Genomic DNA, 26,474 nt, shown 5'->3' with positions numbered 1-26,474 from the left:
AGGACAGGAGACACAAGAGGGACACACGAGGAACAGGGGGGACACACCAGGGACAAGGGGGACACATCTTGGACAAAGGGACACTGAGGACGGGGGTGACACCGGGGACAGGGGGGACATATCGGGGACAGGAGACACAGGAGGGACACACGAGGAACGGGGGGACACACCGGGGACAAGGGGGACACATCTTAGACAGGAGGGACACCGGGGACAGGGGGGACACCAGGGTCAGGGGGGACACATCACGGACAGGGGGACAGGAGGAAAACACGGGGACAAGAGGGAAACGGGGACAGGGGCAGCAGCACCAGCCCCCGCCCGCGGGAGGCACCAGGGATGCTCCGGGACACCAAGGACCGTCTGGACTGTCCTGTCCGGTACCAGGATCCCTCCCCTCTCCAAGGACTGTCCTGCCCGGTACACTGGGGGTGTCCGGAACAACAAGGACCGACCCTCCCGGTACCAGGATCCTTCCCTGATCCAAGAACGGTCCTTCCCGGTACCGGGATCCCTCCCTGCTCCAAGGACCGTCCTGCCCGGTACCAGGGATGCCCTGGAATGCCAAAGACCGTCCTCTCCGATACCAGCATCCCTCCCTGCTTCAAGCACCGACCTTCCCGGTACCAGCATCCCTCTCTGTTCCAAGGACCGTCCTGCCCGGTACCGAGGGTGTCCCGAACGTCAAGGACGGTTCTTCCCGGTACCGGGACCCCACGGAACGCCAAGGACCATCCGAACTTATCCTGCCCGGTACCGGGATCGCTCCCTGCCCCACGGCCCGTCCCGCCCGGTGCTCCCCGCTCACCTCCGCCCGGTGCCGGTCGCTCCCGGTCCCTCCCGGCCGCCGTACCGGGGCCGCCCCCGGGGGCGGGGCAGGAAGTGACGTCAGGATGCACGGGTGAGGGGTCGGTAAATATTGGTGACGTCACAGCGCCAAGATGGCGGAGGGGTGAGCTGGGCACGGGCGGGGGGCCGGGATGGGGGGCCGGGATCGGGGCCTGTGGTCGCTAATCCGAGGTCTGACTCGGTGTCTGGGATCTGGAGCTGAGGTTTGGAGCTGGGGTTTGGGCTTGGGATGTGGGCCGGGATCTGGGTCTGGGTTTGGATCTGGGTCTGGGATCTGAGGTTTGGGCTCGGGATCTGAGTCTGGATCTGAGTCTGGATCTGAGGTTTGGACTCGGGATCTGGGGTCGAGGTCTTGGATCTGGATCTTGGGTCAGGGTCTGGGGTTTGGGATCAGCATCTGGGTCTGGGATCTGGGATTTGGGATCAGCATCTGGGTCTGGGATCTGGGGTTTGCGGTCAGGATCTGGGTCTGGGGTTTGGCATCAGCATCTGGGTCTGGGATTGGGGGTTTGGGGTCAGGATCTGGGCCTGGGTCGGGATCTGGGGCTGGGTCTGGGGCTGCAGTTGGGTCGGGGTCTGTGCAGTGTGATCTGGGGGCTGGGTGTGGGCTCTGAAGTCTGGGCTGGAGTTCTGGCTCAGGTTCCATACGTGTGTTTCTGTGTCTATGTCTGTCTGTGTGTCCATCTGTGTCTGTCTGTGTGCCTGTCTGTTGTGTGTCCTGACACCATGTCCCCCCATATCCCACAGGGAGGACGGGGGCTGGTGGCGCAGTTGGCTGCAGCAGAGCTACCAGGCTGTCAAGGAGAAGGTGGGACCTGCGGGGCTGGAGCACGGCCTGGGAGGGCTGGGAGGGCTGGAACTCCGGGAGCTGGGGGGCCTGGAAGCTGTGCAGGGATCTCGTGGCTCGGGGGAGCAGCACTGGGCTCTGTCACATGAGAATCACTCCCCCAAGCAGGGAGGGTTTCATGGTGTGTAACTTCCTGCCTGTGGCAGCACTGCTGGTGTTAATTATACACAACACTCAGAACAAGGCTATTCCCAACTTGTGTTTTTCTATTCTTAGCTTAAAAAAAACACTCATACTTTAATGGTTTGTGCACAGCAAATCCTGCTGTTATTCTGGTTGCTGTGGCCTTACCCATTGCACCGGCTGGGGCAAGGGCTCAGCTGGGTTAAAGGCTCTCACACTCCAGTCTTTGTAACTTGCTGGGTGTTCCTGGAGTGACCATGGCTTTGTGGGAGAGCAGAAAGGCTCCACAGTTGCTCTGTTGTCTCCTTGCAGTCCACAGAAGCCCTGGAGTTCATGAAGAGGGACCTGGCAGAGTTCACCCAGGTGGTGCAGCACGACACCGCCTGCACCATCGCCGCCACGGCCAGCGTGGTCAAGGACAGGCTGGCGGTGAGTTGGGGGCTGGCAGAGCTGTGGCACAGGGGAAAAAGGGGGTGAGCAGGGTGGTCCTGCCCCACAGGGCGCTGGACAAACCCCAGTTGTGACCTTCAGGTGTCAGGTTTTCTTTTCAGGGCGGGTTTGGTGCTGAGCACTGCGTGGGGCTTCTTTGTGGTGGTGAGGAACTGCTGGAGGTCACGGAGTCATGGAATGGTTTGGTTTGGAAGGGAGCTTAAAAGATAATCCAGTTCTACCACTCTGCCACGGGCAGGGACACCTTCCACTAGCCCAGGTTGCTCCAACCTGGCCTTGGACACTTCCAGGGATCCAGGGGCAGCCACAGTTTCTCTGGGCAATCTGTGCCAGGGCCTCCTCACCCTCCCAGGGAAGAATTTCTCCCCAATATCCATCTCACCCTCCCCTCCTTCAGCTTTAGGCCATTCCCCCTTGTCCTATCACTCCATGCCCTTGTAGATGAGCAGAGGAAGGCTCCCTGTGGTTCCTCTCTCCCCCTGTGCTGTGTAGGTGGGATCCTGGGAGTGTCACTGTGCATGGCACTGGATCTCCCTGTGAGCTGTCACCCTCAGCTTCAGCCCTGCACAGCTGCTGCTGTGACAGCCCAGCCCCAAACCAGCCAGTCCCAAACCAGGCTGTGTCCTTCCCACAAAGCCTGGGCTCAGTTCCCTACAAACCTGTTACAAATCCTGAGGTAGGAACCTCCCACCATGCCCTTCCAGCCCAGGCACCTCCTCAGCACTTTCTTGAAAGGAGAGACATCCTGCTTCCTTAAAGTATCCTATCCAGAAATTCTGAGGCATCCTGCTGCTGCAGGGACTGTCACTGACCCTGTGCTGGTTCCTCTCTTGAAGAGGACGGAAGGTTCCTCAGGTGCCACCGAGAAGGTGAGGAAGGGACTGTCAGACTTCCTGGGGGTCATCTCGGACACATTTGCCCCCTCACCAGACAAGACCATCGACTGTGACGTTATAACTCTGATGGCAACACCCTCAGGTACCACTGAGCCCTACGACAGTGCCAAGGTGAGTGTCCCATTCCCGGATGGAAGCTCTGGGATGTGGAGTCCTGAGCCCTGTCCCTGGGGCTCTGCTGCTGCCCTTCCCCTGACAGATTTGCCCTGTATGTCTCCTCCAGGCTCGTCTCTACAGCCTCCAGTCCGACCCAGCCACCTACTGCAACGAGCCTGATGGTATGGGGGGGATCTGGGGGGTGGTCTGGGGTGCTGCCCAGCCCAGCTGGGGGTCTGGAATCCATCTGGAATTCCCCAGAGGGGCTGCTGGCTTGGCCTGCAGCTGGGATCACCAGTCATGGAGAGCACATTTGTCTGTTATGTCAGGGACCAGCTTAGGCTGAATTTACTGCCCAGTTTAAACTGGTGCTCTTGTGTGGGCTTCCAGCCCTGTCTCTCCCTCCCCCTTTGCCCCAGCAGCATCCTTCCAGTTAACCTTCCCAAAACTCTTCCTGCTTGTTTGTGTCAAGGCCTGTTATCCTTGTGCTTGTCCCACACAGGCCCTGCTGAGCTGCTGGAGGCCTGGCTGGCTCAGTTCAGCCTGGAGGAGAAGAAAGGGGAGGTGGCAGAGCTGCTGGCAACCAGCCCTTCCATCCGGGCCCTCTACACCAAAATGGTGAGTGAGGCCCTGTCTGACTCCTGTGGGCAATTCCTCACTTGGGGAGTGCTGCAGGGAAGCCCTGAGCTGGGCCCTTGGTATGGAAATCACTGTGATTGCATGGGAATTAGGCAGCAGGTTGTAGTTTTATTCCATACTTGTCACAGGCCTGGCACAGGAGTTCCTCTGGAACTATCCAGTGCCTGTTGGAGCATCTCTTCTGAGTCTGTGCACCTGAAAACACGGTGCCTTGCATGGTGCAGGGGGGTGGCTGCAAGGCCTGGGAGGAGGGAGGAGCACGGCAGCAGCTGCAGCCCTCCCTCTGAAGCGGCTCATCCCATTCCAGGTCCCCGTGGCTGTTTCCCACTCCGAGTTCTGGCAGCGCTACTTCTACAAAGTGCATCGCCTGGAGCAGGTGGGTCCCGGGCTGGGGGGCTCCCTGGGGGTGGGCACAGCAGCCAAGGAGCCCTCCAGGGGCTTTTCCTGAAAAAGCAGGGGGCCTGGGCTGCCTTCTTGTGGTCAGTGATGCTGCAATGCCGTGGGGAGGAGGGGACTGGGGACATGACGGGGAATTCCCTGCAGGATGAAGCCCGGAGGGAGGCTCTGAAGCAGCGAGCGGAGCAGAGCATGCACCAAGAGGAGCCAGGCTGGGAGGAGGATGAAGGTGGGTCTTGATGAAGGTGGATTTGGGGGCTCTGTGGGTGCCTCCTCCTTGCTCCCACAAATCGTGAGGGGCAGCGGAGGAACAGTGACAGGACCCAGGGAAGGGCTGGAGCTGTGCCAGGGGGGTTGGGATGGATCTCAGGAAAAAGGTTCTTCCCCCAGAGGGTGGTTGGGCACTGACTAGGCTCACCAGGGCAGTGGTCACGGCCCCAAGGCTACCAGAACTCCAGGAGCATTTGGCAACTCTCTCAGGGACAGGGTGGGATTGTTGGAGTGTCCTGTGGATGATCCCTGTGGGTCCCCTCCAGCTCAGGATATTTGTGAAATCCAGCTCCCAGCCCAGCTGCTGCTGCTGCTGCTGCTCTTGCTGAAACATCTCTCGCTTCTCTTCTGCCTCCCTACAGAGGAGTTCTTGGGGATGTCACCCCTGCCTTGTGCAAACATCACATTTCCAGAAGCAGCACAGAAAGAACCCGCCCCGGCAGCCCCGGAGGGAACCCACCCCACTGCTCCCCAGGGCCCCCCCGAGGGGAGCTGGGCCGTGCTCCCCCCGGAGCTGAGCCCCTCGGAGAGCAGTGAGAGCGTGTCCCTTGTGACTCAGATTGCAAACCCTGCCTCTGTGCCTGCTGCACAGCTACAGACTGGAGCACACCCCGCCGGGACCACAGACCTCTCTCAGAGGCTGGAGGAGGCCACCTTGGAAGAGCCAAAGCTCCCAGAACCTGCTCAGCCTTCTGCACCTGCACGGGAATCAGCAGCATCCTCGGAGCCAGCGGCTGGTACAGAGCTCAGAGAGGGGGAGAGCAAAGGCCAGGGCAGGACAGAGACTCTGAGGGAGGAAGGGCCCACGGATCTACGAGTCTTCGAGCTCAACTCGGACAGTGGGAAGTCCACCCCCTCCAACAATGGCAAGAAAGGTGCGTGTGTGGGGCCACACGGGGCCTGGGGACCTGCTGGGGGGGCAGCTTTTGGGGAAAGGGCTCTGGTTTTATGGGGATGGGGGAGAGGAAAGGGATTTTGCCAAAATGCCCCGTGAAGGGTAGATCCTAATGGCTGAAACTGAAGTGGAAGTAAATCCTTATGCTGTTGGGTTGGTCACATCAGGTGGTGACATCTGGTGTCACAGCTGGCTCTGTCCTGAACCCTCCCCTGAGCCCCATTCCATGTTCCCTCAGGGGAACAAAGGGTGAGACTCCTGCAGGACCAGATTAAGGACATGTCACAGCTCTGGTTGTCTCCATTTCCAGGCCTTTCCTTGGGGTGGTACTGCCTTGAGCAGAGCCTTGAGCTGCAGCTCTCCCAGGATAGTGGGTGTGCTGCTTTCTGGGGTTAGAAAGCCACTGGAACAACCCAAGATCCACCAGGGTGGCTGAGTGTCAGGAGCTGACTCTGTGTGTGGAATTAAACTGGACAAGAACTCAAAAGGCTGCTGGCTGAGCAGAGCAGGCCTTTGGCCCTGGGGTGCCTTTGGTCCCTGGATGCCAGGGAAAGGCTGGGAAAGGGAATGTGGCGATTCCTTCCCTCTGCCTGTCACCCCAGGAGTGTCCCTGCTGCTCCTCTGCCTCAGGAGGTTCTTTCTCTTGGGGGTGATGACAGTTCTCATATCCAAGTCATTCCCTATCTGTTGTCTTTTCTGTGTGAGTGGAACCAGACACATCCCAGCTCTCCCAGGCCAGAAGAGGACATGTTTTAACATCCACCTCTCCCACTTGTCCCAGGCCAGCCCTTGCTGTGAGGGAAGCACAGCTCAGTCCATCCCCTCTCTTTCAGGGAGCTGGGAATGTGGAGGCTTTCCCTCCTCGGGCAGGCTGTGGGAGCTCTGATCCTCAGAAATGCCAAGGAATTGGGCCCTGCTTGGGCAGCTCCAGAGTGGCTGGAGAGCAGGTGCAGCTCTGGAGGCTCAGGGGGGCTGTTTGTGGTTCCAGGCTCCAGCACGGACATCAGTGAGGACTGGGAGAAGGACTTTGATCTGGACATGACTGAAGAGGAGGTGCAGCTGGCGCTCTCCAAGGTGGAAGTGTCTGGGGAGGTGAGTCAGGGGGAGCAAAATTGGTCCCCCAAACCATCACCAACCTGAGAGAGGGGCTGGCAGGGTGTGCAGGTTTCCCAAGGGGAACAGAGCAGGCAGATCCCTGTTGGGGATCTGAGGACACCTCAGGCTTTGTGCTGACTCAGGTGCCCTGGGCAGGAGGAGCTGTCGAGTTACAGAACCAAACTGAGGGATGTTTCCTCTTGCTTGCAGCTGGAAGATGAAGAGTGGGAAGACTGGGAATAAAGCAGCTGCTTCCAGTGTGTGTCACAGGCTCATTTCCACCATCGAACGTGAATCAAACCACGGACCGGCTGTTCCTTTGTGTGTGACTGTGCTGGGGGTTGCACTTCCAGGCTGGAGGAGTTTCATTCCCGCTAAATCCTGTGGGCAACTCAAGTAACCCCTTCATATCCAGGAGGGGGAGGAAGCAGGAGGTCTCTGGCACACGTAGCCCGTCTTCTCCGTAGGTCCCAGAGACTGGCCAAGCCAAGACTGACCGCCCTGATGTGTGGGGTGGAGGCAGAGTGAGGGGTCCCCGGGGCACTGGGACCCCTGGCAGGGGTGTTTGGTGCTGCCAGGTGCCAGCTTGGCTCCTTGTTTGCTTGTGTGTGCACGTGTAACCCACAGCTGAGAGGCTCCTGGATGTGGCTGTTCCTGCTCCACTCCCTGCTCCGCACTCCTGGCCCGGGAAGAACACACAGGCAGGGCCTGGAAGCTGGAGGTGCTGCAGAAAAAAGGCACTTGGCTTGTGGCTTTGACCCTGGGAAGAGCCAAACCCCCTGCCAAACCCTGAGCTTCTGCCTGGCTTTTTGTCTTGGAAGCTTTTCCTCACGGAAACTCCCGTTTCCTGCTGTGAGAGCAGCAGCTCCTCGAAGGGCCAAGGCCTGCTGCTCCCCTCTTTGCAGCTGCACCACCTTCCTGCACTGGGCTTTGTGTCCTTCCTAGTTAAATTCTCCAAGCAAAGTACTCGTGGCTTGTCCTTACTTGAGCCCTGCTGGGTTTGGGTCACCCCTGGAGCAGAAACCCCTCGTCGTGGTGCCCAGTTCAGCCTTTGCAAAGCCCCAGCCTGACCCACTGACCACTTTAACCCCTGCTTGGCCATTCCTTCTGCCAGCCCAAGAGGAGGCAGAGGCTCCCAAGTGTGGGTGGGACCTGTTGGCCGAGGCTGTGTGTCCCCTCCTGACCCCTCGTGTCCCACCCGTGCCAGGTCCCACAGCCACCAGGGCCACGGGCTTTGCTGTGCTCACTTGGATCCCTTCACTGAAGCCCCCATGACTGCTTGGCAACGCTTCCCTCAGCCCCACAGCCTCTTTTTCTGGGGCAGTTTCCTTGTAATGACACACTGTGTGGCTAATACAGATTTATCCCAAGGGGACAGTGCCCTCGGTGCTCCCCCTGGCCTTTGGGGTGGTGGTTTAGTATGTGATGCCTTTGTCCTGCCCCACCGGAGCTGTGGGTTCCCTGCTGGGTCTGGACAGCACTAAATGAGGTGCACTTGGAAGACTTGGGGTTTGGGGATGTGTTTTCTGTGGGTTTTTCCCCTCCTTTGGGGAGATTCCGCCCACACAGGTGGGAGCATCCCAGTCCTGCCAAAGGCCTGGGGCTGGGGACAGCTCTGCCTGGGGTGAGGTGGTGGCTCCAGCCTTGTCCTGGCTCAGATTTAGCTGTGGTGGGCAGTGGGGTGTCGGGGAGGGGTCTCTGGGGGTTTGCTGGCGTCAGTCCCAGCTGGTCCCTGGGCAGAGCTCGAGGGGCAGCGCTCGCATCGGTGTCACTTTTCCTTTCTTCTTTAGTCCAATTAACCGTTGGGTTGGTCGTGCAATATTCTTCTGTTCTGAATCTCTGCATCTCCCTGAGCCTTTTTGAGCTGGGGTGAGAACCAGGAACAATTCTAACAGCTGGTAGTTTTGTAACGATGACTTTCTCCAAACCTTTTACAGACTTGCAGTTATAACAGCAATTAAAGGAATTCTCTGAGTCTCTGCCCTGCCTCGGGTGTTCTCATTCCCTGTGGGATGGAGGGGCACAGAAAGGATAATTTAGAGCTCAAAACATGGGTGGGGTGTATGGAGGGGACACTGGGGCAGGGCATGGGACAGGGTGTGAAGGGATGGGACACAAGGGATGGGATACAAGGGATGGGACACAAGGGATGGGACACAAGGGACATGGTGTGAAGGGATGGGACATGAATGAGGTGGGACACAAGGGTCTGGATATGAGTGATGGGACACAAAGGGATGGACATGGGAAGGGACACGAGTGATAGGACATGAGGGGGTAGGACATGAGTGCTGGGACACAGCTGATGGGATGGGAGGGACATGAGGGGACAGGGTGGGAAGGAATGGGATGTGAACGAGGGGGGAACACAAGGGTCAGGACATGAGTGATGGTACATGATTAATGGGACACAAGGACATGAGTGATGTGACACGAGTGACGGGACATCAGTGACGGGTGACAGGACACCATTGACAGGACACGAGGAAACGGGACACAAGTGACAGGACACGAGTGGCAGGACATCAGTGACAGGACACCAGTGACAGGTGACAGTGATGAGACACAGGTGACAGGACACGGTGACAGGTGACACGACACGAGTGACACGACGCGACCTCCGGGCTGATCCCGTCCCCGCCCGCTGGGGGGCGCCCGAGCGCCGCGGCCCCGCCCCTCCCCTCGCGACCGCCCCGCCCCTCCCCGCGCGCACAGGTTTGTCCCCGCGCGGCCGCCGTCCGGCCCGCGCCCCGCCCGGTGCCGCCATATTGTGGCCGCCGCCACCGGAGCCACCGCCGGAGCCGCCGCGATGGGTGAGGGGCGAGAGGACTTTGAGGGGATCGGGGGGCTGCGGGAGCGGCCGCGGGGGCTCCGGGCACGGTCGGGGGGGACGGCACAGGCTGAAAGGGTCACCCTGTGGCCGGGCGGCGCGCACAGCCCGCCCGCCCCGCGCCGCCGCCGCCCGCGCCCCTCACCGGCTCCCCAGGGCTGAGGGCGAAGGGCCCCGCGGCGCCGCTGAGTCACCCCGGGGACGGCTCCAGGGGCTCGGGGGGACGCTGGGGGGGCTCTCGGTGAGGGGCACGGGGCACGGGGGTTGTTACAGCTCCGGGCAGTGCCAACAGCGACTTTGGGGCGCTCCGGGGGTGGGGCGGGAGCTCTGAGGGGGCTTAGTGCTGAAATCGCCCGGGTTTGGGGGTTTGGTGCTGAAATCGCCCGGGTTTGGGGTGTCGGCACTCTAATACCCCTGGTTTGGGGTGTTAATGCTGAAATACTCAGGTTTTGGGGTGTCAGCGCTGTAAAATTATGATTTTGGGGTGTGTTAGTACTATAATACCCCAGGTTCGAGGTGTCAGTGCTGAAACACTCTGATTTTGGAGTATTTGGGGCTGTTCCTGCTGCACCCACCGAGGTCAAACCCTTGGGAGGGACCCGCTGCAGCCGAACCTCCATCAAAGGCTCTGTGGCTGCTTAATTTAAATTATCAAATTGCTGTTCAATTTAAATTCTGAACTCTGCAAGAGTTCAGGGCTGGGGTGAGATCCAAGTCACCTCTTCACGGTTCTGATAACCCAGCAGGGCTTTGTGGCTTCCGTAAAATAAACCTTCAGCCCCAGTGTCACCATAAACGTGGGTGGCATGGGCAGAGGTGCAGGGAAGGAGTGGAGGAGTTTATTTCCATCTTTATAAACACCGATAAATACACTTAAAGGCTCCCAGAGGTTGCAAGCAGGTCTCCGATGGCTGCAAATAAATCACAGCTGAGCGTTGCCCTTCAGAAGGTGCTTTAATACCAGCAGGTTTTTATTTTGATGTACCTGAAGTGTTCAGGAAGGAGAGGTGGCTTTTTCTGAGGGCTCAAGTAGTAAGACAGGGTTTGGATGGTGAGGTGGAAAAACCAAGCCTGGAGCAGCTGTGTTCTCCTTAAAGCAGAGTGAGGATCCTATGGAAGGAAGGATTAAGGTTTTATTATTTTCCCTGGAATGTTGTCTTTTAACCAGGCCTGCTTCAGAAGCTTAAAGTGACAGAGAGTGGGTTTAGGTTGGATATTGGGAAGAAATTCTTGGCTGTGAGGGTGGGGAGGCCCTGGCACAGGTTGCCCAGAGAAGCTGTGGCTGCCCCATCCCTGGAAGTGTCCACGGGCAGGTTGGAGCAACCTGGGCTAGTGGAAGGTGTCCCTGCCCATGGCAGGGGGTGGAATGAGATGATCTTTAAAGTCCCTTCCAACCCAAACCACTCTGAGATTCTGTGAAGCTTTAAAAATGCCCTTTGGGATGGGCTCCTGCTTGTCATGATCCCGTCAGGAACTTTCCTCTCCAACCCCTCCTGTGATGTTCCAGGACAAGTCCAGGACAGTCTCCGTGTGTGCAGTGGCTGCTGCACCTCCCCAGCCCCGACCAGCTTTTAAATCTTAATTTATAACTCGAGATGTAAAACCTCAACTGGCAGCTTTGAGGAGAAAAATGTCCTTGGGCCTCTTGTGAACGTCTGAAAACTGCTGGAGCACTTTTATCTGGAGCTGAGGAGTCTGCACAGGAGCTTCCCATCCTCCCCACCACTGCAATTTGAGTTTAATATCCCCCTCCCTTGAATTATCCTAATGAAACATTTATTTTAAAATAAACCTAGACTGATTTTTTTTCATTGTTTTGGGTGAGAGGGTAAATGGGGGCAGCAGGGTTGTTACCCCTTCCTGCAAAGTGCAGGCTGAGGGTGCTGGATTTTTTGTCAGCAGTTGTGATACTGTTGGAGGTTCTCATTAGTTCACTCCTCATTTGCTATGCATATTATGTATTTAAATGCATTTATAGTGCTGTTTAACCCATAGACAAGTATGTAATGCTCAATTATTAATAAAACTCCTCTGCCTGATGAATTTAACAGTGAATTAGCTGTTTTGCTTTGTTTGCTTGTGTTCAGGAGAGCAAACATGAACTTTGTCAGGGGGAGAGTTTGATCATTACAGTCGTGCAAGAGTGAAAGTCCTGATTCCTTCAGGCTTTCAAAGTCCTGATTCCTTCAGGCCTCCAGCTCTGGGGCTGGGGAGGTCCAGATAAATCTGCTTAGCAAATCACACAGTCCTGCTTGTTTCTGAGGCAAAGCACACGTTGGAAAGGATGGATTTATTGGAATTTTATATCCCTCTGAGTGTTTCTGGGGTTTTTTTAACCTGTAACTCTTGTGGGTTGATTTTGAGCTGATGTAGCTGAAGTTAATCCCTGTTTTAGGGACTGTTGCAAAGGACTCTCAGGTGACACTTGTGCTTGATCCTTCCACCCTTAAGGAAATCTGAATGTCGCAGGTTGAAGAGGATTTAAATCCCCCAAACCTCAGATTTTCGGGGTGAAAAGATCAAATCAGGAGGAGGCAGCGTTGAAATTACCGTGTTGGCAACTGGGCTGAGGAGTAGGGTGGGTTCTTTTCCCATCCAAAGGGAATCCTGATCTTGGTGCTGTGGGCCTTAATTTCCCCCAAAGAGAATTTCTGCCTGTCCCTTCCCCCTCCCAGCCCTGGCCCTCGGCGAGGATTGCACATTCCAGCGGTGATATCACATCCCTGGCTCTGGGAGCTGAACCGGGAGGGATCGAGCCAATGGAGCCAAATAGCCGCGGGGAGAAGGGATTTACCGGCACAGCCTGTCCCGGGGGACGGGGACAGGGACCCGGGGGATGGGGACAGGCTCTGGGGGAGCTTCTGTGGTGGCCAGTTCATGGGAAACACTCGAATAACCCCTGTGAGAACGTGAAAGAGCAAAGCAAAGGTGCAAAGCAGACCTGCAGCAGTGACAACCACTTTTCCAGGCTTTAAGGGCAGCTGGTGTAATTCCAGGGCTATAGGGAAAGCCCTGAGTTGCTGATTATTTGACAGGATTCCTTTTGTGGTTGTTCTCCTGTTCAGCTTCATTTTTCCTCTGTCTTCTGAGCAAAGTGATTTTTTCCCCCCTTTTTTTTTCTATTAACTCACTGCAAAACTATCAAAGTGACAATAAAAGCCTCTGGGTTTGACTGATTTCTGGTAGCAGCACAGAGCTGCCTTTTTATACAGTGTGTACAAATAATTCAACTACTTTTATATATTTATTACAACCAACTTCATTTAATTTGTGTTTAAGTAGTACAGATTATTTAGTCTTTTCTTTCTATAGCTTCAAATGATAAAGTCGTCGTGGACACGCTTTTTCTAGAAGAGAATCCTCTGGAGGTGTTAAATATGTTAAACAGCAGGAGGAGCTGGGAGGCTCCTCTGGGATTTCAGGGAAGGGTATGACATGGAGAAACCCAGGGAATGTGGTCAGGAAGGTTTGTCCCATGAAACTCAGTAGTTCACTGAGTGTGTTTTGCTGCCACTTGTCTGATTTAGGGGAGGTTTTGTTATAAATGACCAAGTTTATCCTATCCCAGGGAAAACTTGGGTGAAGGGGCCTTTGGAGGTCACCTGGCTCAGAGCTGGGAATGTCCCCAGCGGACACTAATTGGCAGATTAGTGCTGTTGAAGTTCATCAAGTGTATTTATTTACACTTGCATCATTCCCCAGCCCTTCCCCACTCCAAGGGCTGTCAGCCCTCCTGGCCAGGCCGTGCCACAGGGATTAACAGACACTTTTGGAAGGTTCCCTTTGGAAGATTCCCTCTGTGAAAGGGTGTTTTGGCTTAAAAAGAGCCGTGTCAGGTCTGTCAGTGAGTTCCTGGCCTGGCCTTTCCCTCTGACTCAGCAGCAGAAGTCCCTGCAGTGACTCAGCTCCCCAGGGTTTAATCAGCAGCTGAATAAAAGGTTTGAAGCAAATGCTTTTTGTCATGCAGAGAAATGGGAAGAGGCAGATCTGGATTCCTGATCCAGGAATATCAAGGAGCTGTTATAATCTTGGCCCTGGGAGTACAGTTTTGGCTGAGCTGCTGCAGTTTCTGTTGGCTTTACACAGGATTTGAGTGCTCTGCTCAGCCTTCAAAGTCAACCTTTCACACTGTTTTTCCTTTCTTTTAAGTGGTAAATACCTTCTCATCCCTCAATTTACAAGGATTGCTTCCCCATTCCTGACAGCCCAGCTTCTCCAACGGCCTGATTTTAGTGGGTTTTGTGGGTATTCCCACTGATAGAATTTGAGTTCATAATTCACACACAGCCTGACTTGCAGATGAACTGGATGTTTTGTCCTGAAACACCACAACTACACAATTTGTCCATGCCTGGAATCCTGCTGTTTGATTCCACGTGTCTGGGCCTGCTGGAATCCGTGGTTCCTCCAGTATCTGACCTCACTGTGAGGTCCTGATCCTGCATTTGTCACATCCATGCCTGGAAATGGGTCACAAATCAGCATTCTCGTGTCATTCAAGTACTGACACAGATGATGGGCTGGGAAAAATCATCTGCAGAGATGAAAGTGTGGGAGAAAAATAGGAAATTTAGTCCCAGAAGGTGTTGCACAGTGATGTGAAAAATCACTCTTCAGGGCTTGTTGTATCTTTGGGGTTTCCCTGCAGGATGACTGTGTTCTTGATGCTCTGGCACAAAAAAAAAAAAAAGCCATAAAGGACAAAGTGCTGAGTGTTCCTGAGTGTTCCTGAGCCCTCAGTGTGTCTCTGGCTGTTCCCCAGCTCTGGAGTTGCAGAGCTGAGTGGGGCTGGGCCACTTTGGAGGCAGCTGAACTGTCATGTGTCCCTTGGCTATTTATATGACTGCCTTTTTCCTCCTCCTCTTCTTAAAAAAACACCTTTTAATTGGAGACTTCGGTTCTTAAATTGTTTTCAGGATTAAGCTTTCAATTCTTACTCTGCTGTGTAGCTACAGGAGCTGTCAGCATTGGAGTGATAATATGAATACACAACCTATAATATTTTAACAGGTAGTTAAATACACTTTCTGAATTAAAATCTATATGTAGATGACACCTTGCTACCGTACAGACACAGATCTGTAGATTTGCATCTTGTTTGGTGTCTTTTGGGCTGTTTTGGGAAATCATAGAGCTGAAAGTATTTTGTTAAATGATTAATTTTCCCAGTTGTTTTCTCTTTCCATAGCAACGAAATGCTGGATATTTGTGTGTTGTGTATGTCTCCTCTTGGCTTGTCTGTGGGTTTTAAGGACTGAAACTTCTCCAGTTGATCTTGGAAGGGCTCCAGAGTGACTGCAGGCAGTTGATAAGTCTGAAACTTTCTGTGAGCCACGGGGCTGAGGGTGCCTCAGGCTTGAAAGTGGGGCATAAGGAGATAACACTGCAAACTTCCACAAAACACTTCCCTTGGCAGCTGGGAGAAAACAACGATAGTGGTGCCCAAGAGAGCTGTGGAGGAGTAACTTTGTTCAGGGTTAGTTGTGACTCTGATTCCTTCCTGTCCTGAGAAAGGCACAGGTGTGCAAATAATCTGTATCCAAAACAGGAGAGCTTGAAGAGATTCAGAAGGACTTTTGCAGCTGGATGGGTGAGGAATTTCCATCCTTTCATACTTGGGTTACTGCTTGGCCCTGGCTGCCTTGAACTGTGCCAGATAGTGGAGTGTCACTTCCCTGACCTGGGGACAAACACCCAGGGAATCAGGATGGAATTGCTGCATTAGTCAGCTGTGAACCAGCAGAATAAGTAGGTCAGGGACTGAAGCAGCACCTGGTGGGACACATGTGGCCTGTACCTCGTGTACAGCTCTGTGCTTGCAGGGGGTTATTGTGATCATAAAATCAAGGCCTTGGTTCCGTTGGGTTTTTTTCTGCAAGGGGTTATTGTGATCATAAAATCAAGGCCTTGGTTCTGTTGGGTTTTTTTCTGCAAGGGGTTATTGTGATCATAAAATCAAGGCCTTGGTTCTGTTGGTTTTTTTTTCTGCAAGGGGTTATTGTGATCATAAAATCAAGGCCTTGGTTCTGTTGGGTTTTTTTCTGCAAGGGGTTGTTGTGATCATAAAATCAAGGCTTTGGCTCTATTGGGTTTTTTCTGCTTGGGGAAAAAATGTCCAGGTGTGGTTTATGCCATGGTGACACCAGGGAAGTTACTTTGGTTTTGGGTAGAAATTGAGTTTCGTTGTGCACTTGGTGTAAATAAATGTGTTTGGTCTGGGTATTCCCTGCTCCATGCACAGGGAGTTCCTCATCAGGAAGGACACGTGGATGAAGGAGCAAAGAGTGACAGGAGCTCTGAGGCAGGATTCCCTTTGTTTTCTCTTCACAGAAAACTATCGAATGAAGAGTTACAAGAACAAGGCCCTAAATCTCGAGGAAATGAGACGGAGAAGAGAAGAGGAAGGAATTCAACTGCGCAAACAGAAACGAGAGCAACAGGTAACTGTCATCTTGAGTAGGTTGTGTTCAGCCTTAACACAACCAAGATTGTGCTGCTGCCTAACTGGAATCTTCAAGGATCTGTGCATTAAGGTTTGTTGGCAGTCCTCTTATTTTTTTCCTGTTCTAACTCAGATCTTGCTTTTCTCTTTTTCTTTGTACCCAGTTCACACCAAGAGCTTTCCAAGCACTTTCTCCTTGGGGTACTGGAGGTTTTTTTTGTTCACAGATCCTTGTTGTTAAAGGTGGTGGTGTTTTTTTGGTGGTGTGTTTTGGTTTGTTTTTTTTTTTAATTAGTGAATGGGATTATTTCCTCGAGAAACAGGAAGAGCAAGTGAAAGTCTGGGCTGTGTGTATTTCTTAACTCTGAGATGTATTTTTTTTTTGGCTTGGAGGTCTATGAAAGCACGAGGTGATGTGTGTGGGACTAAATATTTGCTCTATGAGAACATCACCTACCAGCTGCCTTCTGCCCAGTTTCCCTGACTTGTTAGATCAAATTCTGCACTGCCTGTACCAGTGTCTGAGTGACTTGGGCATTTGCATATCTGAGGGCAAGACTTAGCATGTTTTACTGTTGGGGTTTTTGTGCCAGACTAGTCCTGAGAGTGCAGAGCTGTTATTAATGACCACTTTTTTATTCAGGTTACCTTCAGTCTTAGCTGAAGGGATCTTGGTTGAGGAACAAGAATGTCTAGTTGTGGAGCCTGTTCACCGTTGCTTTCTAATAACAATTCCTGTGCTTTGTTCCCCACCAGCTCTTTAAAAGGAGGAATGTGGAGTTGATCAATGAGGATGACTCCATGTGTGACAGTCACCTCGTGGATTCCTACGTTAGTTCCACAACATGTGGGGTAAGGTGCCTTCAGATTTAATCCTTTGGGGGTGCAGAGGCCCTGGCACAGGTTGCCCAGAGAAGCTGTGGCTGCCCCTGGATCCCTGGAAGTGTCCAAGGCCAGGTTGGAGCAACTGGGCTAGTGGAAGGTGTCCCTCCCCATGGAAGGGGGTGGAACTCCCGACCCCTTCCAGCCGAGACCATTCTGGGATTCTGTGATTGCGTGGAAGTGACAGACATCAATATTTTTGTTTTATCCCTTTTTAGAGGACTGATGTCACTTGTGCAGCTGGAAGAGCCACAAACCCTTGGCCAGAATGCAAACAGTAAACCTGTTCCCAGTGGGACACCAGTGGAGCCCTGAGCCTTGTAAAGCTCAGCCAGGGAATCACCATCCCGCTGGTTTATCAGGGGTTATTTCCAGCTGCATGTTCAAAATCCTCCTCTAGAGCCTTCCACATTTACCCCCTTCCACCCAACAGCATTGCAAGTGTTACTTCAGTGAACTGGAAAAATCTCTCAGGAAGTAAATAGTGTGCTGGGATCTCAAAGTTTTAATCTTTGACTCACCAGCTGAGCACAAATCGTGGTGGGTTGTCACGTGTGTGATGCCTTAAATATCTCAGGCTGAAATGGAACCATTTTTCTGTCTCCTCTGCATCTTTTCAGGAGGGATTGATCACAGGAGAGATGGTAGAGATGCTTTTCTCAGATGACCCTGACCTACAGCTGGCAACCACTCAGAAATTCAGGAAATTGCTCTCCAAAGGTAAAAATAACTCATCCCTGCCACAGGATCTGGCTTTTGCAAGAGTCTGTGCACGTGTTGCTGTACAGAAGCTTTGCAGCTTTGAGCTTGGGGAAAGAAAGCCATAAACTAGAAATGTGATAATTTACTGTATTGCTAAGGATTGACAGTTGTATGAACTGCACAGAAAGTGACTCTGCAGAGTTGTCCTGCTGAGTTCAGTACGACTTGGGATAATTAAAATAACCCTTCATGCTTGTGACTCCCCTGCATGAGGCCTGTACACTGTTCTAACACTGCTTTGCTGTTCCAGAGCCAAATCCTCCAATAGATGAAGTGATAAACACTCAGGGAGTGGTGGAGAGATTTGTTGAATTCCTGAAAAGAAGTGAAAATTGCACATTACAGGTAAAGGAGATCATGTTATTAATTCTTCATAGCTCTTTAACCTTTGCTTAGCAATGTGAACCCACACGTGCTGTCAGGGAAAAGTGATGTTTTGAACCCAAAAAGTGGAGCTTGTATGATCTATAGGAGAAGACAAAGGTAGCCTGTAGTGCTTAGGCAAAAAAAAGGAAATTATAAATTGCTCTGGATTAAATTCTCAAAGGAATGCTGGCAAAAATCACCCAAAAGAGTTTGGAATTCTCGTATCTGATATTTCTGCTGAGAGCTGGTGGAGCCATGGGATGAACATGCAGGAAGAAATTGTGTGAGGAGAAACCTCCATTACTGGAGGCATTTAAGTAGAGGCCAAGAGTCTGTTAGAAATGGGTTGGGCAGTGCTGCTCCTGCCCGGGGCAGAGGGATGGACTGGGTGACTTCCTGAGATTCCTTCCAGCTTGGTAATAAGTCTGGTTGCTTTGGAGGGGTTAAAGACACTTCCATACATGGAATTTGATCCGAGTTGATGACTACTTTCATCTCTCTTCCTGCCCTCTGGCCCCAGGCCATGGACTAGAGGGGCTTAATTTCCAGAAGAACCGAGTGGGAAATCTGTATTTAAACCAAAGAGAGCCAAAACCAGGGAGTTGCTGCTCAGCTTCCCTTGAACTTGAGGAGTCTTTGGGGTGTCAGATGAAACGTAGAAAACTTCCTACTTTGTGTGTTTGTGCTCTGTGTGTCTTCATTTCCCTTGCTGGGGAGTGGTTGTGGAGGTGAAGTGACGTGGTGTGACTGGTGGTGACACCTTCACTCGCTCTTCCTTTGAGCAGCTGGAGCCTCTGAGAAGGTTTTTAGCAGATGTGGCTCTTTTATCGCTCAAGAAAATAAAATCCTTCAGTTGTTGAGGTGTCCTCTTGTGATGTGCTTCCCTTCCCTCACAGTGAAAGAATCACAGCCAAAATGTAATGATTTTGCCAAATCAGGCTTGTTTTTATTGATTCCTTTGTCACTGCTTTGCCTGTTTCAGTTTGAAGCTGCGTGGGCACTGACGAATATTGCATCAGGGACTTCCCAACAAACAAAGATAGTCATTGAGGCTGGGGCAGTTCCCATATTTATAGAACTGTTAAACTCTGACTTTGAGGATGTTCAGGAGCAGGTAAGGACCACTCCTTACTTTGGGGCTGGGGGGAGAACCACAGTGGGTTGCACACCATAAAATGCAGTGTTTAAAATGAGTGACCAGGGTCTCCCAGCTGGTTCCACACCACAGGTGGAAGTGTTGTTTGCCTGGAATTAGGGGAAGATGCTTTCTTAGCACACTGCCTTGTTCTTCCTCTGTTAGAAACTGTGAATGCTAAAACTGTTGCTGTTTCCTTTCAGGCTGTCTGGGCATTGGGGAACATTGCTGGAGACAGCTCTGTGTGTAGAGATTATGTCCTTAACTGCGCTATCCTTCCTCCCTTATTAATGTGAGTAGCCATGAACACTTGCCAGTGCAGTTCTTGGAGTCCCATTGTGCCACAGCAGCAGTATTGGAGCTGGGCCAGTAGATTCCCTGGGAATCAAACCACTGGTACCAGATTAACTCCCTGTTCAGACAAGGATCTGATGGATGGAGTGGGACTTGGTGGATAACAGGCCTTCTCACAGCCCTCCACACTGCTCTGCACATGGAGTGCAGCTGCAGTGTGCTGGTCCTTCTGGAGTCCCAGGGTGTCCCTCAGGTCCTACTCTCTGCTTGGGATATGGATTCCAGGGGCTCGGAGTGGGAGCAGGTCTCTATACACCCCATCTCTCAGCCTGGTGCACTCCCACCACAGTCAAATCCATCTGTCAGGCTCTCATAGCCCTGGAAAGAATTAATCTTCATTCCATCCCTGGAAAACTAATGCTTTGTCACAAATGGCTTGTTTTCCTGCTCCTGGTGTCAGTGCCCTGTCCCAGAGGGGGCTGCCTGACTCCTCATCCCACAGGACTCACCATCCTCCTCATCCCACAGAGTCTGAGCAGTTCATGTCACCCAGTCTCTGCTGAGGGCTGGGAGTGTCTGGGCTGAACTGGAACCTGGAGCTGCACTTCACTCATGTGCCTTTCCTTCTGCAACCTGCCTAAGGTGGAAGTTGCCTTCCTGCCCCGTGTCCCTTGGCACTGTTGGGAATTGCAGCTGTTTATCCTAAGTAGTCTCATATCACTTCTCTTGCTCTTTGAGAGGCTCAGGTGACAAGCAGCATGGCTTGAACTACACCCAGTGAAGTAGTGCTTTGACTTCCTTAAAATCATACTGGTTTTAATGCTTTTGATTCCCTTGACTTCCACATAAGGATCATAATTCCTGGTGATTCTCTCTTCAGGCTCCTTACGACGTCCACCAGGTTGACAATGACACGAAATGCTGTCTGGGCCTTGTCAAACCTGTGCAGAGGGAAGAGTCCCCCACCTGAATTTGATAAGGTGAGAATAAATGCCTTGTGGGCAGAACAGTTGGCGGGGAGACACCCAGTTAAGATGTTTGTCTGAGTTATTTTGGGCTGTTGGACTCCTCTAAGTCATTCCAAGAGGGAACAAGAGGGAACAGGGTGAGCTTCTTCCTGCTGAGGTGGATCTGGTTGTTCAGATGTTTGAGGGCCTGTTTAATTTTCTGCCAACCTTTCTACCATCAGCTGGACCCCTCAAGTAGGACCCAGGCCAAGGCTTCCCTGCAAAGTTTCTCTGTCTCAAAAAAGGAATTTATCTAAAAGGAGTTTAACCTTTTGTTATGAACTCTCTGGAATTTTGAGACTTCACTCAAATTACCACTAAAAACTTCTCTGAGACCTCAAATACTACAAAGCAGGAGTCCTGTAGCCATATGAGAGCTGTGGCAGCTTTCCCTTTCCTGGGAGCCTAAGAAAAGGTCCTGCTGGCCTTTCAGGTGTCTCATCCTCCTTTGGTGGAACAAAAATGTTTTAAATCAGTGTGTTATCACTTTTTTTTAAGTGAAAGCTCCCGTGCCAAACCCGGGAAGCCTGTGGTGAGGGATGAAACCTGAATTGAGTGTAAACATAAACCCATTTATAAGTGATTGAAATCTGAATTGAGTGTAAACATAAACCCACTTATAAGTGATTGAGATACTCAGAGGTGTAACTTGATGGTTGCTGCTTTGAATTATCAAGAGTCAGAAATGGAGCAGAGCTCTTCCATAGGAATATAAGGAGCTTCCAAGGGGTGACTTGCCTCAGGAGTCTGGACTGGGTCTGGGAGGAAGGGATGTAATTTGAGTGTAGCAACGAAGCTGTTGGGGTGTCTTTGGACACTGTGATTAGGAGGTGTGGGAAGCAGTGGGAAGCTGCTGACTTGGGGGAAGGAACCTGTGGCCTTGCAGGAACCTGTGGCCTTGCAGGCCTTGTCTCAGCAGCTCGGTGTTGGCCTGCAGGGTGGTGGTCCTGGGCAGGGTGACTAACCCAGCTGGTGGCTGTTGTTCCAGGTGTCTCCCTGCCTGCCAGTGTTGTCCAGGTTGTTGTTCAACAGCGACTCTGACCTGCTGGCAGATGCCTGCTGGGCCCTTTCCTACCTGTCAGATGGTCCCAACGAGAAGATCCAGGCAGTGGTGGACTCGGGAGTGTGTCGGCGGCTGGTGGAGCTGTTGATGTGAGTCCCTGGGATTGCTGCCTCAGCAGGAAGCTGAGCATGAATCCATGTCAAATCCATCCACACCTCCTGTGCTCATGGGATCCAGGCACCTGGGCTGACCTGGGAGCAGTTTTGTAGGAGGATCCTGGAGCAGGTTCAGAGCTGTAGTTTGCTGGTTTGTCTTCCTGGTTATGCTCGGCACTAGTGAAGAGACCTGTGTTGGTCTCAACAGCAGTCCCAAAAATTGCAAATTCACTGATAAAAGAAACCTTATCCCTGTAAATTTCTGAAATTGGAGAGGATGAGTGTGGGCCAGCTACACAGAGAACTTAGGAAGAATTTACTATGGAAAGGTCAAACTGACACTTCTCATTCGTGGAGGGAGAGAGGATTGCAGGGTGTTGTGTGCTCTCAAACTTCAGATGTGCTTATGGAAGCCTGGTTATGAGGCAAATCAAAGAATAATGGGTAGCAAAAGTCAGCTTGGCTTTGTTTCTCCCATTATCTATGTGGAAAAGAGGCTTGAGTTGGGATATAAAGGAGCAAACTGTATTGCAGTTTTGTTTTCGGGGGCAATACAGTCAACTTACTGTGTGTTTCTACATGCCAGGGGATGGGTTTCTAAGGAAATAATGCAGAGGAGATAAATGGGGAGAGAATATTCCAAATATCCCAGTGATCTGATGGATTTGCTTGTGTCTTTGCCCCATTTATCTGCAGGCACAATGACTACAAAGTGGCCTCCCCTGCTCTGCGGGCAGTTGGCAACATCGTGACAGGGGATGACATCCAGACCCAGGTGAGAGGAGAGGCCTTTCCTGCAGGGAATGCAGTGTCCATCAGCTCCAGACCTGGCACTGGTGATCTCACTTCTGCTTCCTCTCTCCAAAGGTGATTCTAAACTGCTCAGCCCTGCCTTGTCTCCTTCATTTATTAAGCAGTCCCAAGGAATCCATCAGGAAAGAGGCGTGCTGGACTATATCCAACATCACAGCGGGAAACAGAGCACAAATACAGGTACTTTCTCCTCCCAGATTCCAAGCTCAGCATTAGAAGGCTTTGCAGCTTTTTCCTTATCTGACATTTTAGAGGCTGGATTTGTTCACCTCATTCTGCAGTAATTTGCAAATTTGCTGCTCCCAACCATCTGCCAAGCGAGCTGAAAAAGAGCTTGGTGATGGCACCAGCACAGACCAGCCTGAAATGATTCCCACGCGTTTGGATCATTGGAATAACAGGAGATACAGCCCTTTATTTCTCCATGCTCAGCCCCTTTGAAGCTGGTTGAGTTTTAATTATCCTTTTCCTGACCTACATAAGGAGGCAGATCAGTGCTGAAAGCATTCCCACAGTATTGATGCAATACCAGGGATGGTCTGTCCTGCTGGTTATGGAATATCTCACATTAGTAGGATTTGGCTGAGGAATAAACCAGAGGAATCACCGAAACTCGGGGGAAGTTTTTGCGTTGGGAAATGGGGTAGAGGTTTCTTCCAGGTGCTGAGAAGCCTTTTTTAGGAATGGTGTTGCCAGTGCCAACCCCCTGTCCCTGCCCTCTCTCCCCAGGCAGTGATAGATGCCAACATCTTCCCGGTGCTGATAGAAATCCTGCAGAAGGCGGAATTCCGCACGAGGAAAGAGGCAGCCTGGGCCATCACCAACGCCACCTCAGGAGGGACTCCTGAGCAGATCAGGTATTCCCTGGGGCTCCTCCTGGGGGAAAAATCCCTGGGAGCTTTGCCTTGATGGGAACTGCAGGGCACAGTCCAAGCTTTCTGCATGGATAGTTTTAGACGAGGCTAAATGTCCAAACTTGATAACAGATTAAATTCCAGTGTGGACTTAATTTTAGCAGCACCTGGACTTTAAAAATAGCTTTTCTATTTTTTTAAATAAAAGGGAGGTTTCTGAAAACAGGGGCTGTGTATACAAGTGCAAATAAGTGGATAAAAATTAACCTTGCAGAGCAGTAAATACGTATTTTAAGGTAAATTTATGTGGTTTAGATTGACTCATTTCCTTTGCTCTTTCTGATGGAGCCAAGGTGCTGCTTTCCAGCCCCTGAACACCGAGTGTGTGTTGCTGGTGCTCTCTCTCCAGGTACCTGGTAAATTTGGGTTGTATCAAGCCTCTGTGTGACCTGCTGACTGTCATGGACTCCAAGATTGTTCTGGTGGCATTGAATGGGCTGGAAAACATCCTGAGGCTGGGAGAGCAGGAAGCCAACCAGAGTGGGACTGGGATCAACCCCTACTGCAGCCTGATCGAGGAGGCCTATGGTAGGTGGGGGGCTCTGGGCACTGCAGGAGGCACTGAGGGGGTCTGTTGGGTGCTTTCCTGCTGTGTTAAGGGGTTTTGTATATTCCAAAGTGGCCAATATTTGTTCCAAAGTCTCTTCAGACTCGTGATTGCGTGAGGAGAAAATACTTGGAAGTAAAAACTATCAGAATTCTGATCCAGGCTTCCAAGACCTGGAGGCCAAGCTGATTAGTCGTGGCTTTCACCAGATGGGAGTGTTTACTCAGCTCAGCTCATTTCTGCTTAAAAGTGACAATTCTGGGCCTAAAATTGCTCAAACTGTGCCCACTTGAGCACTGGAAATCCAGGGAGAGTTTGCTTTTCCCTGGAGCAACTTAATTTGGTGATGGTGGGTTGTTTTTTTTTTGTCCTTCTCTCAGTGCTTTGAGGAGCAAGTTCCTATTTTGGTCTGGAACTCCCTGTGTACTGCCAGTGTCTGCTTTGCCCTCTGATTATTACACTCTGTGTCCTGATTCTCCCTGTAAGAACAATTCTTGGAATTCTTGGATGTGCAGCAGGGGATTTAATTAGGGCAGCTAAAAGCTGGAGGCTGCAGACCCTGCTCCTTCCCCTCCCTACCCCCTGCAGCTCCCAAATTCCTCACAGCCAGTTGTGGAGGCTAAATCAGATTCCAGTCAAATTAAAACATCTGTATGAGCTAAACCTGCCACTGGAAAGACATTAATGCTGCCTGGCAGGGGTGAGATCCTCAAGCAGCTCTGGAATAGCTGCATTTAGGTCTGGATTTAGGTGTCAGAGCTGCTCAGAAAATGCAAATCTCACCCAGTGAAGAAGGACGATGGTGGGAGTGGGAATAAATCTGAGGATAAACTACCAGGATTTCTTTGTTTCATTGCATTCCAATTTTTTTTTTCCCCCTGCAAGGTTTGGATAAGATAGAATTCCTCCAGAGCCATGAGAACCAGGAGATCTACCAGAAAGCCTTTGACCTGATTGAGCACTACTTTGGGGTGGAGGACGACTCCTCCGTGGCCCCCCAGGTGGACGAGAACCAGCAGCAATACATCTTCCAGCAATCCGAGGCCCCCATGGATGGTTTCCAGCTATAATGTGCCCTGGGGAGAATTAAAACCCGCCACAAACTTTCTGGAAAAGCACCTGGGAGCAGCTGCTGGCCCTTGCTGGGAAGGCTGAACAACACCCTGAGTTTAGGAAAACTCTTCTTCCTTCAAACAAAAAAATACAAACGGCGCTCGGTCCTTGCGGAAAGAAGGGGATTCTTCTTATCCTTGTTTCTTTTGGCTGCTGCACACGTGTCTTTAATGCAGGAGGGACACGGAGGTGACAAAGTGGCACCTCCTGGTGGCTTGTTCTTTATGGTGGTCCCTCCCAAATGCAGTTCTTACCTCGGGTACTCCGGCGTTGGCTTGGGTGAGGACACAGATCAGAGAGGGAGTTTTCTGGCCACAATAATTCTGGAAAACATGGGTTGATCTATTTAATTTTTAATTTTTTTTTTTTTTTTGCACATGTTACTCTATTAAAGACTCTATAATTGGCCAAGAGCAAAGTTTAACCCTGGCCTTCCTCCTTCAGTGGACAGTCCTGGGTGAACCCAGGCCGAGTTCCCTGAAAAAAACGGACAGAAAAACAGGGAAGTTCTCCCACTCTTGGGAATATTATTATTTTTTTTTCTTTCTGCTGCTTCCCTTTTGTCTAGATTTTATTTTGGGTTTTGTTGTTGGTTTTTTTTTTTTTTGAAGAACTGCTAGTGGTATTTCCAAGGATTAAAAAAAAAAAAAAAAACAAACAAAAAAAGCAACAAGAGCCCAAAGATGGGAACTGGGGTGGGGGTTTTTTTCGGAGCAGGAAGCACAGCTACCGTTGCACAGGTTTGGTTTGCATTGTACTGACTGACACCAGAGCTCTGAAGTGCTGAAACCCACCTTCATCTTTACTTGAAATACTTTATTTTCCATGAGAACATGGGCTGAATTCTGGGGGTTTTTTCCTGCCTTGGGGTGGTTTGATGGCTTGGAGGAAGGCTTGGTGGTGACAGGGGTGGTGGGAGCTCCAGCAGCACCAGGTTTCCAGGTTTACATCCTGCTCACAGTTGTGATAATGTACATTTTACTTCCAAAAAAAAAAAAAAAGGCAAATCTCTGTATTTTTTATATTATATATAGGTAGATATTTGTCTAATTGGGCCACAGAGAAAACTATATATGGAATTTCTGCAATTCCTGTAAATAAAGCGCTGTGAGGCAGGAAAACACCTGGAAACCCACGGGCTCAGGGGTGTCCCGCTGCCTCTCCTGTTCCCTCACATCCTGTCTGTGTGAACACGGAGCTGCCTGAGCCCCCTTTGAGTGACTTTGCCACGATTTCATTAAAAACAGAGGAGAACACAGCAGAGTTTTGTGGTGCCGGGGGGGGGAGCTGAGCCCCCGCGGGGGTCACGACGAGGGGCGAGGGAGCCCTTGTTGTGCGAGGAATGAACCCCACGGGCGCGGGTGGGCCGGTGGGGTGTGACGGGGGGCTTGGAGCTGGTCTGAGGTTACTCTCTGACCTTCGGGGGGGACGGGAGGGGACCCCGGGGGCCGGGGACGGATGAGGCCCGCGCGGGGCATGCTGGGAGTTGTAGTCTCCAGAACGGCGCGGGGCATGCCGGGAACTGTAGGCCATGTTTTCTTCCCTTCCTCCTCCTTCTCCTCCTCTTTCTTCTCCCCTCCCCACGAGGGGTATGTCGGGAGCCATAGGCAACAGTTTCCCTCCCTCTTTCCTCTTTCTTTCTCCTTATCGCTCCC

At 51.8% G+C, this 26,474-nt stretch overlaps 3 protein-coding genes across 6 annotated transcripts in view; 2 read left to right on the top strand and 1 right to left on the bottom strand.

Annotated features, from left to right (window-relative positions):
• The window catches only part of ZBTB8B (zinc finger and BTB domain containing 8B), a 7,835-nt gene extending 6,952 nt beyond the window's left edge, over positions 1 to 883 (bottom strand). Inside the window, exon 1 of one of the 2 annotated variants that reach the window (XM_027701306.1) lies at positions 809 to 883. The gene's annotated coding sequence lies outside the window, so the exon portion shown is untranslated. The other variant, XM_027701307.1, reaches the window with a different exon arrangement.
• A 4-nt stretch (positions 884 to 887) lies between these two features.
• Positions 888 to 8,536, top strand: BSDC1 (BSD domain containing 1). Its single transcript, XM_027701308.1, has 11 exons — positions 888 to 952; positions 1,597 to 1,657; positions 2,132 to 2,248; positions 3,106 to 3,276; positions 3,389 to 3,443; positions 3,764 to 3,879; positions 4,208 to 4,276; positions 4,444 to 4,525; positions 4,929 to 5,441; positions 6,450 to 6,553; positions 6,767 to 8,536. The coding sequence occupies exons 1-11, from the start codon at positions 942 to 944 to the stop codon at positions 6,797 to 6,799; spliced, it is 1,332 nt and encodes a 443-aa protein (XP_027557109.1). The 5' UTR covers positions 888 to 941; the 3' UTR covers positions 6,800 to 8,536.
• A 761-nt stretch (positions 8,537 to 9,297) lies between these two features.
• KPNA6 (karyopherin subunit alpha 6) lies at positions 9,298 to 26,077 on the top strand. Of its 3 annotated transcripts, none has more exons than XM_027701293.1 (14): positions 9,298 to 9,369; positions 15,717 to 15,919; positions 16,585 to 16,680; positions 17,331 to 17,430; positions 17,723 to 17,817; positions 18,821 to 18,952; positions 19,177 to 19,265; positions 20,148 to 20,247; positions 21,263 to 21,426; positions 22,129 to 22,207; positions 22,300 to 22,425; positions 22,975 to 23,102; positions 23,509 to 23,687; positions 24,592 to 26,077. In XM_027701293.1, the coding sequence occupies exons 1-14, from the start codon at positions 9,366 to 9,368 to the stop codon at positions 24,774 to 24,776; spliced, it is 1,680 nt and encodes a 559-aa protein (XP_027557094.1). In that variant the 5' UTR covers positions 9,298 to 9,365; the 3' UTR covers positions 24,777 to 26,077. The 3 variants fall into 3 exon arrangements, with proteins under 3 accessions (XP_027557094.1, XP_027557096.1, XP_027557095.1); XM_027701295.1 differs by having other exon boundaries at positions 15,717 to 15,826; positions 24,592 to 24,966; XM_027701294.1 differs by lacking the exon at positions 9,298 to 9,369 and adding an exon at positions 14,956 to 14,976.
• The last annotated feature ends 397 nt before the right edge of the window (positions 26,078 to 26,474 follow it).

This window comes from Neopelma chrysocephalum, unplaced genomic scaffold (genome assembly GCF_003984885.1).
Source record: "Neopelma chrysocephalum unplaced genomic scaffold, ASM398488v2 Primary Assembly neopelma1_155, whole genome shotgun sequence".
NCBI lineage: Eukaryota > Metazoa > Chordata > Aves > Passeriformes > Pipridae > Neopelma > Neopelma chrysocephalum.
This window is presented reverse-complemented; position numbering and strand designations above follow the sequence as displayed.

Coding starts and splice junctions, on each gene's coding strand:
- KPNA6 (XM_027701293.1), top strand. Junction 19,266..20,147: donor ATCCTTCCTCCCTTATTAAT/GTGAGTAGCCAT, acceptor TTCTCTCTTCAG/GCTCCTTACGACGTCCACCA. Junction 23,103..23,508: donor GGGACTCCTGAGCAGATCAG/GTATTCCCTGGG, acceptor CTCTCTCTCCAG/GTACCTGGTAAATTTGGGTT.
- BSDC1 (XM_027701308.1), top strand. Junction 1,658..2,131: donor ACCAGGCTGTCAAGGAGAAG/GTGGGACCTGCG, acceptor GTCTCCTTGCAG/TCCACAGAAGCCCTGGAGTT. Junction 2,249..3,105: donor TGGTCAAGGACAGGCTGGCG/GTGAGTTGGGGG, acceptor CCTCTCTTGAAG/AGGACGGAAGGTTCCTCAGG.